This window comes from Lepidochelys kempii, chromosome 7 (assembly GCF_965140265.1).
Source record: "Lepidochelys kempii isolate rLepKem1 chromosome 7, rLepKem1.hap2, whole genome shotgun sequence".
Classification (NCBI taxonomy): Eukaryota; Metazoa; Chordata; order Testudines; family Cheloniidae; genus Lepidochelys; species Lepidochelys kempii.
The window spans coordinates 94208390-94227833 of record NC_133262.1 but is presented as its reverse complement, the minus strand read 5'-3'; the positions used below and the strand labels follow the sequence as shown (position 1 = coordinate 94227833).

General features: G+C 39.7%; 1 protein-coding gene across 11 annotated transcripts in view; it reads left to right on the top strand.

The window, feature by feature from the left end:
- Window positions 1–19118, top strand: part of EXOC6 (exocyst complex component 6) — a 178619-nt gene extending 159501 nt beyond the window's left edge. For 7 of the 11 annotated variants that reach the window (XM_073353878.1, XM_073353873.1, XM_073353872.1 and 4 more), the window contains 3 exons: window positions 15901–16013; window positions 17215–17226; window positions 17756–19118. In XM_073353878.1, the coding sequence (XP_073209979.1) occupies window positions 15901–16013; window positions 17215–17226; window positions 17756–17888 (258 nt within the window). In that variant the 3' untranslated portion in view covers window positions 17889–19118. The remainder of the gene's footprint in view (window positions 1–15900; window positions 16014–17214; window positions 17227–17755) is intronic. The other 4 variants (XM_073353877.1, XM_073353874.1, XM_073353880.1 and 1 more) reach the window with 1 other exon arrangement.
- The last annotated feature ends 326 nt before the right edge of the window (window positions 19119–19444 follow it).

Genomic DNA, 19444 nt, shown 5'->3' with positions numbered 1-19444 from the left:
ATGAGGAAGAAGGCACTTTATAATAAAGACTATTTGCACTGTAATTACACAGATCTTTGTATTGTATTGCTATATTATATATTGTACTGGCCCGCCTACTTATATTTGCTTCAATTACTACTTCACAGCAACTTTTTTTCAGGAGACCTTGTCTTCTTAAAGTATTAATGGGATTTGCAAAAGTTGTAGGAGCTGAATTTTTTTCTGGTTATGCTAACAGAGCAGCAAGCTTGTTCACATAACTCCAACAGCATGCATTTTTTTTCTGCAGACAGTCCTAAATTTATTTGAAGTGTGAGGTGTATTTGTATTTACTCGTGAATATAACAAGACCAGGCATCTCACAGAATATACCTCAAGGTCCAGATTTTAGGAAAGTATTTTGCCCTTTGGGAGAATTTAGGTTATAAAGGATTAATTTGAACTTTTGGCTTTTTTCTAAGCAAAACAACAGTTCCCTCTGGTTCAGATGTCATAACCTCTGAGTTTACATATTATACACTTACAAATGTGTGAGAGATTATACCCTAACATTCAAGATAGTGACAGCTACTATCTTCACTTACGGACATAAATTTGAAACAGATGTAAGTATTTAAAAGTAAAAGTAAGGTTTCATTTTTTGGTAAATGTTCGAATGTTCTCTTAAAGTACAATTTCTAAATGCGATATTTAAGTTTTTTGAAAACCATCAAACTTAAGTGCAGTGCTCTAAAAACTGGAGACTCAAGACATTGCCTTTCTAACACACAAACTGCCCTGCTTTTGAAAATCTAGAGGTCAGTTTTCAAAGCATGCCCAGGAATTTACCCTGCGACTCCCATTGACACTAATGGGAATTGCATAGCTAACTCCTGGCACATCACTTTGAAAGCATATTCCTTAGATGGTGAGCGATCCAGAAAAAGGGTAGCATAAACTATAGAGAGACATTCACTGATTGAAAGATCAATTTACACTTTGAAATATTATACTAGTGTGTGTTATTCCTGTTATGTGATCAGTGAGAGGATTTTAAAATTCACCACATTCACAAAATAAGTCACCAGGAATAAATAAAAAATACTTTGGCAAGTGGCAGGCAGACTTGCTAACCAGGCTAAAGTGATATTTGTCAGCACTGAAGAGATGAAGTGATAATTGGAGCTGTTTGGTGCTGGTATTATTCTACAGTTAGTGAACTTTTTTCTTGTTCTTAGGAGGTTTAAGTTTCATATCTGTATTTTTAAACATTTTTGTTATTTATTTGGTGTAAAAAATGCCCATGCTTTTCAGTTCTCTTGTAGAAGGTAATTTCATGGTGTTTATGCTTCAGCAAATATGGAAAGGATACATTTTGTGAACTGACATTATTTAGTGTCTGAAGCTTTTTTCATATAAAACCTGAAAATGTTGTAACTGGAGTTTATCAATTATTATGATTTTATTATGAATAATGATATATGTATTGTACACAAAAGCATTGTGCTTGTTTATATTTTATACCCACTGACTAAAGAGGACATTATTATTTTTATTATTATTTTATTACTTGTATTGTGGATATGCCTGTAAGCCACAGCTATGGAGCCAGAGCCCCATTGTGTAGGCACTGTACAAACATAACAAAAAAACTGTCCCTTCTTCAGACTTTACAATCTAATGGGGCTATAGTAACAGTTCCACTGAGATGTTCCAGTGATATCATAAACCATTAAAGTTGTGCTCAAGTAGTGTGCATAATTATCAAGAACTAAGGAACGTAATATAGAAGATGGATACTGTCCCTTACTCTCCTGCCTTCTTCAAATACTACAGATGTGGCTAGGTCTTTGAAGCGCCTCCAAATCAGCTATGCTTTGAAAATACTGCTTGAGCTGAGTTGAGTAAGAACAGTATATGGTGCACATATTGCTGGGCTGAATCTCTGTAATTCAGGGATGTGACGTAAATACCAAAGAATGTAGTTGGAATCTTGTAATTCATAGATCTGATATCATACTTACTGAGAAGATTTTTTTTACACAGTTCACAGGGTAACACTAGTAATCAAATCCTTACTCACACAAGTAGTCCTATTCACTTCAGCAAGCTCTTTTAATAAGTAAAAAAAAGATTTTGCCTGATACGTTTAAAATGTTTGGATTGCAAACATATTCATGTGCACATTCACAGAGCAAAGGATTTTGTTTGTTCTAAAACAGTTTTTCCTTACACATTTATGCAATGATTATCAACATAGTATCATACAGTGTTGTTGGTGTAGAACGGCTGGTGTCATCCACTCCTGTAAGGTCTTCGTTTTGTTGAAATATTTCCTATATAGTCTGCAGAGTTGTGGATCCTTCTGAATGAAGAACAATGTTTTTATGTAGACTGTAAGCTCTTTCAGGCAGGGACTTTTTTAGAGGTGGGTGATGTGTGTACATTGCCTGGCATGATCGGACCCAATCCCTCACTGGAGCCTCTAGGCACTACCACAATTAAAATAATAATAAATGTGGTGTTAATATACTTACCTTAATTATTTAAAATAGATATATAATTTACAACAATTACGTGCAAATATTTAGATGACAAGCTATAGATCCATATTTAAAATGCACATATGTAGTTAATCTGTATTCTCTGTTCAAAAGTGTCTTAGGCTAGCTCATAATTGTATATACTCAAGAGCATTATTTTCCTGGAAGAGTTCACCCAGCCTTTTAGGTTCTGGGGTTTTTTAATTAAAAAGGTCACAAACCATTATATCTAAATTTCAAAGAATTTACCAATTAGCTGTAGTCTGCAATGCCCAGCAGGTGGCTTTTATACTATTAAAAGGAGATTGTTTCCATCTCTGATCAAAGCAAAAACAAAAGTAAGGAAAATGTTAAGTATTTTGTTATGTAGTGCAAACCGTATGGGGTGTAAATTATAGGTAAATTGTGGTTAGGGGGATTAAATTGTAGCATTGCAGGAAATATTTTCTTTTGTACATTTTTAACGCTATTCTCCGTGAGGATTTTAATGGTAATATTTAAATATCTGTTTAGATTACTGATTGGCTAAGAAGATTAAACAGCTTGCTCTTTCTTAAGATGAAAATGTGAGAGTTTTCAGTATTTAAAAATAAAAATAAATGCACTGCCGTAGTTTAAAGCATGTATACCAGTATTAATGTCAAATTAGAGTAAACTGGGTAAGAATTGATTTTTTCTCAAGATACTGAAAAAGTTCTAATTTGCACTTTTCAATTAATTTAACCTTTCCAGATTTGTACCTACTTAGAAGAATGTTTGTGGCCTTTTGACCCTTTTGTTATCCCTAACTCAGAAAGGCTTTTATTCTGTAGGGCTTAGGTATAAAAAAATAAAAAGGAACGTTAATGGCATAACAGTCCTTTCTGATCACCCTGTGTAAGATGTTTATGCAAAGTGTCAATAGAAGCAATTGGCCTAACAGTGTGACAACCTACTTTGCTTGGAAATGGGCTAATCTCCTGTTTGGGTTATCCAGAGGTCAGGTAGGGATTTCTTTTTGCACTCCCCATAGTGCATGGGTACACAACTTATAAACACTCTTGAGAAGAAATTAGAGTCTACTGAGCCCTGATGAGTCACAGTTAAAATCCCAAAAATATAAATCTCACAGCTTTTTTTAATTAATTGAATCCCCCCCATCTCCTTTTTAGTTTTTTTTCTTTTTTTTTTCTTTTAGCACCATACCAAACACTGTACTTAAACATATACATATGATACTGACCCTCACGGAAGTTCTACCAGTATCATTATCTGGTGCTTCACTTTCATTTTTTTCAAGTAGACATCATGCCACTCCATTCTGAAGTTCATGTGGAAACTTACGTTAAATCACAATTTTTCAGTGTTACAACTGTTGCCCTGTCACAGCAGGTTGGAACTCAATAAGCGCTCAGGCAAGCATGGCAGGCCATGAAATAGGCCTTGGCGGGCTGCATGCTGTGAACTCCTGCCTTAGTGAATCAGCTTCTGTGTGTTTTTATAACTGCTTTTTTTCTCTGTTAATTATGCCCCAAGGCTGTGGAAAGACAGCATTTATCTGTTGAAACAGACTAAGCAGCAAGTGTTCTGACATGTTTATCAGGCAAATTGTACCTGACAAAAGGTAATTACACATGCAATCAAGTCTAGAAGTAACTGGGTGATTAGGGGTTAATAAACTGTTTAGCATAAGAGATATCCTTCTTGTGTTCAAAGAAAGTGGCTAGAAATGGTATAACTAAAACCAAAGCAGTAAAAAATAACTTTACTTTCAGTATGTGGATTTAAGTTCACAAAAATCAAAACAGGCTTCTAAAGTAGCAAAGATATGCAACTCGTCTTTCTCACAAACTCTCAAATAGCTTGTACCTAGCTGGGCAAGCCAAAGCTATTTGTTGGTTCAGTTGACAGCAAAACACAGAGAAAGACACCATTCAATCTGTACCCCACTATTTAGATCATTTAAAATTATTCTAGAATTACTTCAAGAGAAATTACCTGGTTTATTATCAGCAGGAGAGTGGGGTGGGCGGAGAGAAAACCTTTTGTAGTGGTAAACACCCATTTGTTCATGGTTTGTGTGTATAAAAAGATCTTCTGTACTTTCCACAGTATGCATCCGATGAAGTGAGCTGTAGCTCACAAAAGCTTATGCTCAAATAAATTGGTTAGTCTCTAAGGTGCCACAAGTACTCCTTTTCTTTTTGCGAATACAGACTAACACGGCTGTTACTCTGAAACCTATCTGGTTTTGTTCTCTAATTGGCTCAGCAGTACACATTCCCTTCTTTGCTGGCCAGCACTGCACTAGCCCTAGCTGCCATAGGGGACCTCCCAAGCAGGATTGTGCCCAGCTCTTGCCCAAAAGCAAAACGGAAGGCAACTCTTATGCTCCTGAATAGAACCAGCCACAGTGGAGACCATAACATTTTGCTGCTTACAGTATATTTGCTATTTGCAATATATTAATAAAAATGAATATTTGAATGTAGGAAGACTCTGGTTCTCAAGGATATTTCAAAGGAGGATTCAGGTCTCACTAAGACAATCACTGCAAATAAATCTGCTAATTAAGGTTCCAATAATATATGCAGATCCCTCCAAACTGAATTTAAGAGCCTACAGGTAGAAAGGAAGATCCTAAAGTATATTCAGAGCAGGTGATAAACACCTTAACTACCTCGAAGAAAAAGTGCATGACTGTGGTGTATTTGAGACGTGAATTAGGTTCACAGAGTGATGCAGCTCCAAGAATTCCACATACAAAAACTCCTTCCCACACATTTTCTGTACTTATAAGATGGCCTATCTGAAGGACTCAAACTGAGCTGCTTAAGGCTCTGAATAGCAGCAGTTAATGCATTACTGAGCATCAATTACAAAATGAATCAATTCCCAGGGAGTTATATATCACCTGTTATTGGAAGACAGCAAGAGCTTTGAAACCATAACGTATTCACAGCTACCTTGCTTGGAGCCTGAACCTTATCCCTAAAGCCCTTATAGAACTTTTTTTTTGACCTATGGGATCAGTCTTACTACAACATTTCATGTTGATCAAAACACCATTCTTGATAGTCATCAGTTGACTGAGTTGGGAGCTCTTTTAATTGAGGAACAGCTCAGTATCTTCTACAAGTGGTACTTAAGATATCAGAAACCTTTCAGTTAAAAGGAGCTGTATCAGTCCACGTGATGCAAGAGATGGCATAACTTTCCTGTTGTCCAAATCCAGCTCACCTGAAAGAGTGTAGGTGTAGGGCATGTATTAGTGGTGTGAAGAGCATTTAGAAAATACATTGACAGGACCAAGACTCTCAGAAAATCACAGCATCTTTTCACAGGTATCATTCAAGATGCAGGGGCAGAAAAGTAGCAAAAGACTGCCAGTAGGGGTATATAAACCTTAACATAGCACAGGCAACGGTTACCTTGTATGCGGGAAGAGCATGTGCCTCAGCAGAGAAAATAATCAGTCCTGATGTTCACTAAAAGTTAGACCCAGAAGGTCTCCTCCTCAGACTCACCTTTTCCATAAGCAGATCCTCCAAGAAGTGGCATGGAACTTTCCCCTTGCTGCTCCTCCTTTCTCACGCATTTGTATGTGGAGTTGTGTCTGTGCTCTCCCCTTTCCGTATTCCTTGTTATCTATGTCACAGTGTGAGGAGCTGACAGATATGCTCTAGCTTGATAATAGCTTGATATTTCTCTTAACAAGGATATTTGTTCTGCTTATCTGTAAATTTCTCTTCTCAGATGTAGCTTGCCTCACTGTCTTGGCCCACTCTTGTTTTCCATCAAGGTTACAGGAGAAAAGCTTGGGATAAAGTGTTTACAGCAAAATCTTTCTCATGTCACAGTATGAATATAGTTATCTTTGTATATATGACAATATTTGTCAGCCTTGTGCTAAATCTGTTCTGATAAGAGGTAGACAGGTGGATCCTTGTGTGTGTGTGTGTGATGGGGAGTGGAGCGGAGCTGCCAGTTACAGCTCTGCACTGCCTCCAAGCTGGAGAGGGGAAGGACCCATTCAGTTTGAAGGATTGCTATACATGTTATCTTTGAGAAGACAAATTTACAGCTAACGTGAACAAATTTCCCATTATACTTTTAAAAGGAAATCAGATGTTACTTCTCAAGAACCAGTGTGTGTCAATATTCAACACTAGAAATCTGACTTTATAGAACTGTATATTTTTTAAGTATTTGTTAACTGTATTTAGCTAGTACTTCATAAACAGATGGAAAAATAACACTTCATTTCCTATTGACATCTCTAATTACATGCATTTATTTCTCTTATTATCATGCCTATCAGTGGTCAATTCTCCATTAGATAGACCACCGCTCTTCCAGTCATAATCACATAATGTTCCTGTAGCAACTACAGCAGCTACTTTAGTGGAAAAAGTAGCATTAGGAAAATAGTGAATGTAATTTTAGTTGTCTTAAATGTGTTGTGGCAGCTGGAAGCAAGGAAAGCCAGAACCAGTGACCAGCAAATTCTCCATAGACTTGTGGCCCATAATTCAGAAAGCACTGGGTGGGATCAGGTAAACTTGTAAGGCAATCAACAATTTATATTTTTAGTTGATTTCCATTTTTGGCAGAATTAGCCTTTTTTGTGATTAGACCTGCCCTCAATACATTTTGTCCTGTTCCGTGTTAATATTAATTACAGGATTTAAATCCCCAAGGATTACAAGCCTCCTTTATTTCAGTGCAATTTACCATATTTAACATATTACATCTGCTGTATTATGACTCATGTCAATGTCTTAAGTCAAATCCAAAAAGAGTATTATCATTACATCTACCTTGGTGAGGAATCTTGGTTATTGCATAACTTCACCACATGTTGAATCTTTATTCTTATTGTGGTTTTGCATGCACCTAATCTCTGACACACAAAAAGATAATTTTAATAGGTGTCCTATGGTGAACAAAAAATAGCTAATGTAGGAAAAGTCTTGTTCTTTTTCATCTTGCTTTTCTGTTGAAGAAGCAAGCAAATGTCAGATTTTCATGACATCTTATCTATATATAGGTGTTTTTATGAATTGAGCAAAAGATCTTTTTAACCCGGTCGTTCTTCTGTGTTTTAAAAAACAGTATAGGTGTGATTCTCAATATGTTTCCACTCTATTAATAAAAGGGGAACCTTCCTGTAGTTAATTCATCACATAAATTCCCATGCTCTTTCCTGAAAGACTGCATAGGCTAGTGGATAACTGTCAGCTTCATGTTTCAAAGAGTGAGTTAAAATACCATGAAGAATGCAATACTCATAAAATTGCTATTACTGTTTTCATCTATGAGAATATAGATTATGCTCCAGACCATCTCCCATGTAAAAATTCCCTGCTTTTTTGCAAGAGAATTCATGATTGTCATGCACAGTGGAAAACCTGCACAAGGAAGTAAAAGTTGTACGAGAATCTATGTCTGGTACCTCTGCAGAGTCCTCATATACACCTCGTCATACGATTGAAGGAGACTTAAGAGCTGGGTAAGCGTTGATATGAAGATACTTCCCTTGCTTCTGATGCTCCTGGAATCAGCTATCTGTCCCTGCTAGTGTGTTGGCTGCTTGCCAGCCCTCCTCCCTAGCAAATTGCCTGCATTTGACAGTACATTTGCCAAGCACCAAATCAGATGCAGGTGACATGAATGGCCAGGACATGGATCCAAAGAATAGCACACCAGGCAGCTCTTGCCCACCCACGCTGTACAGTACATGCTGTCAAAGCCCATTACATATAGCAGTATGTCACAGCAATACATGCAGCTGTGAGTGGGAAAAATGCACAAGTATAGAATTGTACACAACAGCAGTCCAGCCTTCAGCAACCTCTGTCATTATGTCCCATTTACTCCAGCAGCAGTGCATAATTGTCACACTGGAGCCCCTGAACCTGTGTACAGAAGCAGGAGGGGAGTTATGATTGGATGGCATGTGTCATTTGATTGCAGGTCCTTCGCGGTTCTCTACCACAATGTAGCGGCAGCTGCTTTAGCTCAGTAAACTTAGCAGGATGAGTCTGGCTGCTGTGTAGCCATTTGACCATGTTGGGGCTGTGGGGAGAACTGTACTAGCACCTGACACTCCCTTTGCTGATACTCCAGTTTCTATCTTAGGCACTTACCTGGCACCCATATAAGTACCATGCTCTCTGAGCGCCTCACAACCTGTAACGTATTTATCCTCATAAAGAGGGACTAAGTGACTTGCCCAAGGTCACAGAGGAAGTCAGTGCTGGAGCAGGGACTTGAAGCCATGCCTCCCAAATCCTACACTTGCACCCTAAGCACTGGACCATCCCAGTTGTTTCCTCTCTGTACCTTGAAACAAGTTTGGAGTGCACAGGATGTGCCTAAGGCACTGAAGAAGGTAGTACATTGCTCCACATTGAAAGTAAGACTTTTGGGTGGGAAAAATATTGTGTATACAGCCTGTTTTTAGGAATACGAGCAAGTATCCCTGCTTAACAGGGCCCTAATCTTCCAACAGGGCCTTCACTATCACTAAGACATGAGTGCCTGGAAGCAATCAGCAGCTAGACCAGAGAAGTTGGGTCTAGAAAAGACTGAGATGATGGTAGCAGGAAAGGGGAAACACTTTTAACTTTAACACTCTAACCTCATCAGTGGCCAAGGGCTTTAGACCACAGATTAGATTATAGTAGAACCACTCAGAGAAGGCTGAAGTTGGTCTCTTAAGCACTGCCTCTACTGTGGTGCTTATGGTAAACTTTCTAGTGATAAAGGTAGGCAGGTGAGATAGTGTTCTATTAATATATCTTGTTTGTTTATTTTATTAAGAAAGCAAAGCCTCCAGACTCTACTGTTGGTTAATATTTGTTCCTATTGTTATTATCTTTGTCCTTCCACTCTCCTTGGTTCTCCATCCACTTGTGACATCTTGTCCCCCTTTGGACTGTAAACTGTTCGGTGTACACACTGTCTTTTATTGTATGCTTTTACAGCATTCATCACAGTAGGGCTCCAATACAAATTAGGGCCTCTGGGCACTACTGTAATAAAAATAAGTAAAAAATAAACATGCAGCAGCAAGCCTAGCATGCATCAAAGGCTGGTCTGAACATAATCTGTGCTTCATAACTCCACTGATTGTCTTCTGTTCTGAGGCAGATTGGTAAAGTCCTAGTTCTAATCTAACAAACCCATAAAGTTCTGGGATGTGACTACTTCAGAAACTCACCCTATCTGACTTTCCAAAGCAGTTAGGGTGAGATCCACAAAGGTACTTCTGTACCTAAACCCCAGATTTAGGCACTTCAATATGTGGTTTAGGTGTGTAACTTCCAGTTTTGGCTGTGCTGCAATCCACAAAAGTCTCACTGTAGGCACTTAAACTCACTCAACACTAAGTTTTCAGAGTACAGGTTCCCTAGCCACCTAGGTTTCTGCCTCTAGGCATGTACACTGCTGTCCCCTCTAGGCATCTAGACACCAGTCTTCTGCCTAAAACCTAGAGCAATTCACAAACCAGGGAAAGACAGGTGTTCGGCCACATAATTCAGGTGTGGGGCCTAATCTGGTAAAGAGTCTCTGAGCATGCCTACTGGATCAGGTCCCATTGAAAACTGGAGGAGGGTGGAGTGGCACTGTCAAGACTGTTTTGTGTGACATACCTACAAGATCTTCACCAAGCATTCTCAAAACTATGATACCCACATGAGGAAATAAGGAAACAGATCAACAGAGCCAGACATGTACCCAGAAGCCTCCTACTGCAAGACAAGCCCAAGAAAGAAACCAATAGAACTCCACTGGCCATCACATACAGTCCTCAGGTAAAACCTCTCCAACGCATCATCAGTGATCTACAACCCATCCTGGGCAACGATTCCTCACTTTCACAGGCTTTGGGAGGCAGGACAGTCCTCGCCCACAGACAGCCCGCCAACCTGAAGCATATTCTCACCAGCAACGACACACCGTACAATAGTAACTCTAACTCAGGAACCAATCCATGCAACAAACCTCGATGCCAACTCTGCCCACGTATCTATACCAGCGACACCATCACAGGACCTAACCAGATCAGCCACACCATCACCGGTTCATTCACCTGCAGATCCACCAATGTAATATACGCCATCATGTGCCAGCAATGCCCCTCTGCTATGTACATCGGCCAAACTGGACGGTCCCTACGTAAAAGGATAAGTGGACACAAATCAGATATTAGGAATGGCAATATACAAAAACCTGTAGGAGAACACTTCAACCTCCCTGGACACACAATAGCAGATTTAAAGGAAGCCATCCTGCAGCAAAAACACTTCAGGACCAGACTTCAAAGAGAAATTGCTGAGCTTCAGTTCATTTGCAAATTTGATTAAACAAAGACTGTGAATGGCTCGCCAACTACAAAAGCAGTTTCTCCTCCCTTGGTGTTCACACCTCAACTGTTAGAAGAGGGCCCCATCCTCCCTGATTGAACTAACCTTATTATCCCTAGCCTGATTCTTGCTTGCATATTTATACCTGCCTCTGGAAATTTCCACTACATGTATCCAACAAAGTGGGTATTCACCCACGAAAGCTTTTGCTCCAATAGGTCTGTTAGTCTACAATGTGCCACAGGATTCTTTGCCGCTTTTACAGATCCAGACTAACATGGCTACCTCTCTGATACATGCCTAATTTGGTCCCACAAAAAACTCTGTAGGTGCGTAAGCACTTGACTCCAGGCAGCAGGTTCTTGTTCATGGATCACTAAGCAGAAGTAGGCACTTCCCTGCAACCTGAACTTAGGCACCTATCTCCATGAGAGGGTTGGGGCTTAGCGCACACTCCTCTTCGCATCATCATCCTTTGGCTACTTTAGGTAGCTCCCCACCTAGTGTGCTGACTGTGGATTGCAGGCACCTGTGTCTTCCCATGCATTGCACAAAAAGCTGAGTTGTTCAATGTGCACAGATATTCCGCTGCCTTTCAAAAAGACCTGCATCTTCTGTGTTTATGATGGAGGATCCCCAAACGAATGCATTGTTTGACTAAAGAATAATGTTACAGTGCCAACTGAAATAATCAGCTTTTGAGCTAAACTGGGTATTTGCTCAAATTGGCATTTGACCCTAAGCAGGAGTAACACCTTCTTTAGCTATATCCAGATATGTAACCAATAGGAAATTAAATAGTATCCTTAATTTTTTACACATCTTTCACTTAAATGAGATAGTCAAACAAAATCTAACACTCATGGACGACATTGTGGCTTGTAATGCTCCCTGGAGAAGTTTGAGACAACAGTAAATATATTGGCTAGTTTAGGTAGCTCCCCACCAAGTGTGCTGACTCTGTGGATCTCACAAATCCATTATACATCTGTCTATGGGGAAGTATAACAAATGTTAATATTATAATATTAATTCAAGCATAATGAATAGATATTACTAATTTAAGTAATGTGTTTTTTTATTTTAACTGAATATAATATAATAAAATTTAACAGAGTTTTTAAAAAATTAAAATGTAAAAGCCATTAGTTCACCTTTTGTATTTAATGCATAATGGTTATTAATGTATTAGTTATTAATTCATTAATATATCAAGACTTTAAAAGAGGACTTGGGTTCTGGAATTTAAATTTGTATCATGTTACTCTTCAGGTCAGGGCCTGCCTTTTACTGTGTTTGCAGAGAACCCACTCTAATGATCCCTGATAGTGACTGGGGGCTTTGGGCATTTTTATAATACAAATAGATAATAATATTGCTAGTCGCTTGCCACAGTTTCATAGTCTCCTTAAACCAGCTTGGCCACACCCCATCTGCCTACCTTTTAGAAAAATCTGAAAATAACCATGATTTTGTCTTGTCCAGCCTAGTTATCTTAAGGAAACCTGGTAATTTAAATATGATTGAATGATCTGGAGTGAATTTCTGAGTAAACAGTTGCCAGAATTGTCACAGCAGTCCTTTTTTTGGATAAGGTTACACTCAAAATAGATGGGGAAGCCCTTTGTTGGAGGGAATTGGAGCCCAGATGGTGTCTTTTAGAGAGTTATAGAGGAAATTTTAGTCTGGAGTATGCTAAATTAAGGTATAGCAAATGAGTGAGAGATTGTACTATTCAGCATTTTCTTGCCTCTCCTACAGTCTTGCTCCTTCCTTATTTGATTTTCAAAACTCGACATCATGTCAAAAATACAGTCTGATGGAGTTTAATTATCCCATTACTCCCATCTGACTTTGATTGGTAGGTATTTCTTGCTGGAAATAGCATGAGAAATCGCTTATGGTGGATTATTTTTCTTTTGAGGGATGTGTTTTAATACTGTAACACTCCCAAACCAGTGATTGGGTGCTTTTTTGCTATAGATGGAAAGCTGACCGTAAAAGAAGGGTGGAATGAGAAAAGAGAATTGGGAGTTTGTTCCCCAATAGTTGTCCGGAAAAGATTTTAAACTTTTGTTGTTATTGTTTATTTATTATTAACCAAACCTACTTTCAGGGTGTTGGTTTGAGGCGTTGCCTAAGTGAGGATTTGAGCCATGGTGTGCTGAACTGGTTCAGAGCCTGGCTTTGCATCAGTGTAGCTGACCCCGGCTTGAAACCAGGAATTTTTCTCAAAATTATTCTCAAGGAAAGATTGGATAACAGAACGGCTTAAAACAAGCAGCCTAAGTGGACTGGTGGATGCTGTAGATGTGGAAGGTGGAAATTGGATTCATATACGCTGACCCTTTCCTAGAACTAGTGAGCCCTGGACGAGGCTAATAGAAAACATTAGGGGGAGGGGGAGGGAATATAGTATTTTAAAATAGTACACAAGCTGCAGTGGTTGATTCTACTTGCTAAGCCTCTTTTCAGAGACTTTTCGAACGTGTTTAATTTCCTGTGCATACCTGCTACCAGGGAACTTTTGTCAAGGCATTGTTGGGACCAGTACTTAATAATTGTTCCGCAGGTATGTGGGATGTTGCCACAAATGAACTTTGTCTTGAAGCTGCGGGGTGACGTCTCAAAGCCTAGTGCCATTTGAGAGACATTTTACTGGGGGGAATAGCCAAGAATGGTGTGGTCCGTGTGGGGGTCAGGGAAGCACGGACTCATGTTTATCATGATATGGTTTGAATCTTGGTTTTCACTTTAATTTGAGAGGATTGCATTCTACTCACGAATGGATTTTTCACGTGTCAGTAACTGGCAGGGGAGCTGCCCAGTTCCTTCAGCCTCTGTGTTTTGCATTGTAGATTTAGGGGCATTTTACTGTTCCACTTAAAAGAGTCGATAGAGTAAATCAAACCTTGAGGCCTTTCACGTGGGACTGGGGTGTGCTTGCAGGAGCAGCTCCGTTCTGCGGCACCCGCCTTTCTGCTGCTCAGAGAATGCCGTGCAGAGCCGCAGCTTCAATTTCGGCAGCTCTTTATTCAGCAAAGTAACAGGAACTGCTGGTTCCTGAGCGGCCTCTTTGGCCTCCGGAGAAGCGTGAACCGCTCCGCGTGGTTTTAGTCGGTGTTCATTCGCAAATGGGGGGGACACGATTGCTTAGAAAAGAGGGCAGCCTGACCCAGCCCGCCCGTTGAGAAACCGCGGTCTTCAGAGACCAAACCCCTCAGCAGAATTCACATGGCAGGGGCTCGCCCCTGTCTTATGGGGGCGCCCAAAGCTCCCACTGAGACACTAGCCGTGCAAGATTGGGACCATACACGAAAGCAGATGCACGTCTCCAGGCTGGTCCTTTCCGCAGGGTATCAGTGTGTCCCGGTAACCAGAAAGTTCAATGGCTACCCACTGATGAATGCATCACTGGGCAGATCTAACTATGTGCTTTCCAGCGGCCCCTTCACTTCAGTGGGCGTTTTCAGTTCGCTCTGCTTGCCGCGCTCCGTTTGTTAAGATGCTTTTTTCTCTGGAGCAGAGTATCGGGTGCCTGCCCTGCCTTTGCGAAGATACTTCGTGTGTATTGAGTAAGCCAGCTTGCGGGCTCCTGAGCCTGCAGTCTCTGCTCAGGCAAAACTCCCACTGACGTCAATGGGAGGCTTGCCAAGGAGGCCTGTAAAATCGTCCTCCCGGGCGGTTTTTTCTTTTGTTTCCGAGTTGGACTCTTCAGGTAGCGATGGGGAAAAGTTTAGCGGGCATCGAAAATTAGTGTTTGCTCCATTTGTAGCTTACGCAAGCAGGGCAATAACCATTGACTGTGATTGCTAGCAAAATCAGGGGCATGCTTGTAGTAACTGCCCCAAATGGGGCGATGCCTCCTTTGCTTTGGGGGGAGTCCAGGGGAACTTTTCGTTTAACATCGCAAAGTAGCGGGCAGTACTGCAGGATTTTCCCATTCCCCATCATTACAGCCAAATAGGCAATCACAGAGAGAGACACACTGATAAATAGTGGAAGTGCTCTTTTGCCCTCTCTAGTGTTTAAAGAAGCAAAAACAAAACAAAACAAAAAAGCAACAGCTCCTCGCTTACAAAGTAAATTAAAACGACAACGTGCAGAAATAGGAAGCCGAACTGAAGGTAGTAAAGTATTTAGCTGTTTGAAACAATTAAAACGTGGATAGGAAGTAGGTTTTAACTGGTTTAGAGGGGATTATGGTTTTAAAGTTGGATAAAGGGGTTGCTGCTTTAGTTTAGATATCACATTAGCTTTTAAAAGATTACTTTTATATTTGACAACAGCTCTGACGGGAGATTATAAAGCAAATACGATTTTAAAATGCTACCAAACACAGGGCCTGTTTTTTTTCAATTTGTTTTATATTTGTTTGGACTAAAAGAGCTCCCAAGGCTAACAAGCAGAATCGTGAACCCGCCCTTTTCCAATCCCGGGGAGGATCAGTCACCATGGAGAATCCAGCGGGGGTTGTTTAATGCACTTAATTAAGATTATCTGAACCTCTGGTTTAAATTACTGTGGAAAAAAGTAGAGTTGCGAACTCTCTTTCAAAGGTAAAATGTTCTGGTGGGCTAGCAAACTGGGAAGCTTAAAACATTAGCATTCTCCTGCTAGGTTGGTTTACATGCAGCAGCCCATCAAAATATAAAGTAGACCCAAGCACAGGAATGAAATGAAAAATGCTTTAGGAAGAGCAGGGAGATGGTTAAACAATTAAGGTGTTTGCTGCCTAATCCTTCGCTTTTAATTATTTATTTCTGGTGAAGAATGTTAAGTGACTTGTGCAGCACGATTCCGTGTAAAGTCCCAATGCGGTGAGAACCGCTTTGCAAACACCACTGGAGTGATCATATTGTTTCCTGGTGGGGATGTAAGACTGTTTTAAAATCCATTCTAGGACGCCACTTTTCTGAGAAATCACTCGTACTTCGGGGATGTTAAAACGTGTCATTCTCTCCTCTACACCAAAGGAAGAGAGACAAACATAGGTCTGAATCTTAACAGCGGATCTACATCTTGTCTTTATCTTCTTCATGTAGCTTCTGGACCTTTTTATGGTGTGGGACTGGTCAACTTACCTAGCTGATTATGGTCAACCTACTTCTAAGTACTTACGAGTAAATCCAAGCACAGCCCTTACCCTCCTGGAGAAGTGAGTATGTAGCACAAACACTTGGGGGGGGGGGGGGTTTCTTGAAAATATTACTGGTAATGTGAATAGGAGAAATAGCCGAATGCGGGGTGATTCCAGCAGCCGGCGTCCCTGTTGCTGATCTTCTCCCACCAGCTCTTGCTACCTCGGTTTTAAAGACAAGTAGAACTTAAATGCTTCTGCCCTTTCTCCTTTCCTTTAAGATTAGTCTGTACCATAAAGTTACTGATCACGTTAACATGAACAGCAAAGCGCTAGCCTCTCTTACATTGGCAGGCTTATTTTATAAAACTGAATCTAGAAATGTGCGTTTCAGTTTGTTCTTTGTCCCAGTTTTAAACAGAGATGTAAATGCCAACAGTTACTGTGCTTTATAAATCAGTACTATATTACATTGACTGTATCGCTATCTTCCCAGCTTTGCTGTGCCCAAGGGGAAAGTAAGGTATCGCGGTTAGGAAATTAAACCAAAAACACCACTGAACAATAGTAACGTCCCAAAATGTGTTCAAAGCTCACAGTCTCATTCAAAGTTGTCCGGTGCCTTTTAGCTCAGTATAGTAACATCATGGGACTGACCGAGTTGCCACTTCGTAAAATAAAGCATTTAAAACTCTCGGTGTTAAATCTGTGTTCTGCACATTCTCATATTTAAATCTACAGTAGCTAATTAGATTTGAAAAAAGAAAAGGAGTACTTGTGGCACCTTAGAGACTAACCAATTTATTAGAGCATAAGCTTTCGTGAGCTACAGCTCACTTCCTCAGATGCATATCGTGGAAACTGCAGCAGGCTTTATATATACACAGAGAATATGAAACAATACCTATTCCCACCTGGAATAGGTATTGTTTCATATTCTCTGTGTATATATAAAGCCTGCTGCAGTTTCCACGATATGCATCTGAGGAAGTGAGCTGTAGCTCACGAAAGCTTATGCTCTAATAAATTGGTTAGTCTCTAAGGTGCCACAAGTACTCCTTTTCTTTTTGCGAATACAGACTAACACGGCTGCTACTCTGAAACCTGTAATTAGATTTGAGAAACAGACCGAAAGGGGAGCATATATATATATATATATCTTTTTGGCTAAAAACAACTTGTCAATCTCCTGTGTATAACTGAATCATAAATATATTATGATTTAAATGTTTTATCTGATTTTTGTTTCCTTTTCCCGCAATGAATGTATGTTTTGCAGAGTACATAGAGGGTATGTATTTCCCTATCATGTTATACATATACCATTGTTTTTTTATTTAGACGATAGTTTCCTGTATTGCGTTTTAAATCACCGCTATATTTCATTTGCAAGTTTCAGGAGTAGTAATACAGACTTCGGATAATTTATCAATGAATGGCACACCATTTCATTGAGAATGAACTAAAAAATGGAACCAGATGGAGAAGGATCTAAACAGCCTTCAATTCTGTTCATTTGCGAATGTAATTTTTAGTGTTATGTTTCCTGTTTATGTACTGTTTCCCTTAATAATTTTAAACCGTTTTTAAGTAGTATTTGTTAAGACTGGGTCTGTATGCCTGGGATTTAATTTAAAAACACAGCTAGCCGAGTGAGAGAGATGCCAAAAGCGCTTTTTGTAACCTTTAACTCTTGTTAACTCAAAGTGAACACATCTAAAAGAGAAAAAGTAGCGCTGAATTTGTTTTAGCCAGTCCGATTGTCTCTCATTGTAGTGACATTTCTAACATGTCTAAGTCATCTACTTATTTTCTTGCAGAATGAAAGACACTAGCAAAAAGAACAATATTTTTGCTCAGTTCAGGAAGAATGATCGTGACAAGCAGAAGCTAATAGAGACCGTAGTAAAGCAACTTCGAAGTTTAGTGAACGGTATGTCCCAGCACACATAGACCTGTTTGATCGATTGTATCCCATCCTGCCGAGATCGACTTCTTGGCCACCATTTCTACATAGCAGGCAAGGATGGTGACCAGGACTCTTGTTTGGTTGAATAAAAGAAAAATGCGATCTAGGTGGCTTATATACGGAAACAGCAGTAAATAATACTTTGTATGTATTTTTAATGAATTGAATACTATTTTATATATTGTAAACAAATGGTGGAAAATGGTACTGTAAAGTAAAAAGCAGGTCACTCACACTGTACATGAAACAGCTGAACTGTAAATACATTATTTAGAAGTGGGTAGTCCTTACATACAGATTTTTGCTCCAGTTAGAAATTACTGCGGAAAAGTTTTGCTATAATCCTTTAATTGCCGTTTTCCGAATAAATCCTAATTTAATATTTTTAAACGTTGAAATACTTGCATTTCAGATGTTGCCTGGTTGTTTGCTTTTTATTAATTGTATATTAGCCTTAAAAGCGATTGGGACATAATTTTCTATACCAAATTTTGTAGTCTGGAGGTATGAAAAAAATCTTCTGATTTTTTTGTACACTTGAAAACTACCTGAAAACCAGACTTGATCTGTATTCAGTGTTAGGGCGTATAGCTTTGTTCTTCAGAAGTGGTTTCATCTTGAGTTCATGAATGTAAATAACCATTTGAATTCTCTGCAATGTGCTTTGGTTTCTGTTCCTCAGGGGTAACCTTTATAACTGTACTTTTGTAGCTGATTCCCGGTCCCCTGTTTCCCCCCTCCAGATTAAAGTAAGGGATCAAAGATTTACGATATCTGATCTCATGCCAAGTCCCTGTGTGTCGATCTGTATGTTTATACAAATAGAGCCATGCCCATAATTAGAATTCCCCCCGACGACCAATATCTCTGCCCTGTAGCATCCTGGCTATTTTAAACCTAACGAGAATGTATAATAAATACAAACCAAACCATCTATGGAACATGTAAAAAGAATGTACATTTCACTGTATTTTTAAGTTATTGACGGTCTAAATACAGTAATATAAATCTTACCCTTATTTTTGAATTTTATGTATTAAAATGCATCTCAGACTTAAATTTCATGTCGGACTGTACAGCAGAGTTCATTTCCCCTGTTTTCTATCGTTCAATGATTTACTCTCCTTTTCCTTTGTAAGCTAAGACTGGAAAGGTTCCTGTGTACCCGCCTTCACCTCCGTGATGGAAATATTAAACATGTTCAGCAAACTCTCCATACGGTGTCGTTGTCCACATCCGTGTTTGTTTGTGTGTCCCAGGAAGCTTGGTGCCCGAGTATCCGCCCCAGGACAGCTTCAGCAAAGCAGCAGCAAGAATTTCTGTTAGACCTTGGGATTTCACTTGATGTGAAACTGGAGCTGAAATTCCCAGTCGGGCTCAGCATGGCCTAGAGATCTCGCTCCCATCTGAGCAGCAGCGTGAGGGAAGTCCAGAGGCTCTCGTCCTGTTGGGTCAGTTCTCCTCCTACAGCTAGGCTTACGCTTCCTTGTTAGGTGTTTTCCAAGGAAGAATGGCGCAGTAATGACCAAAGGACGGGGCA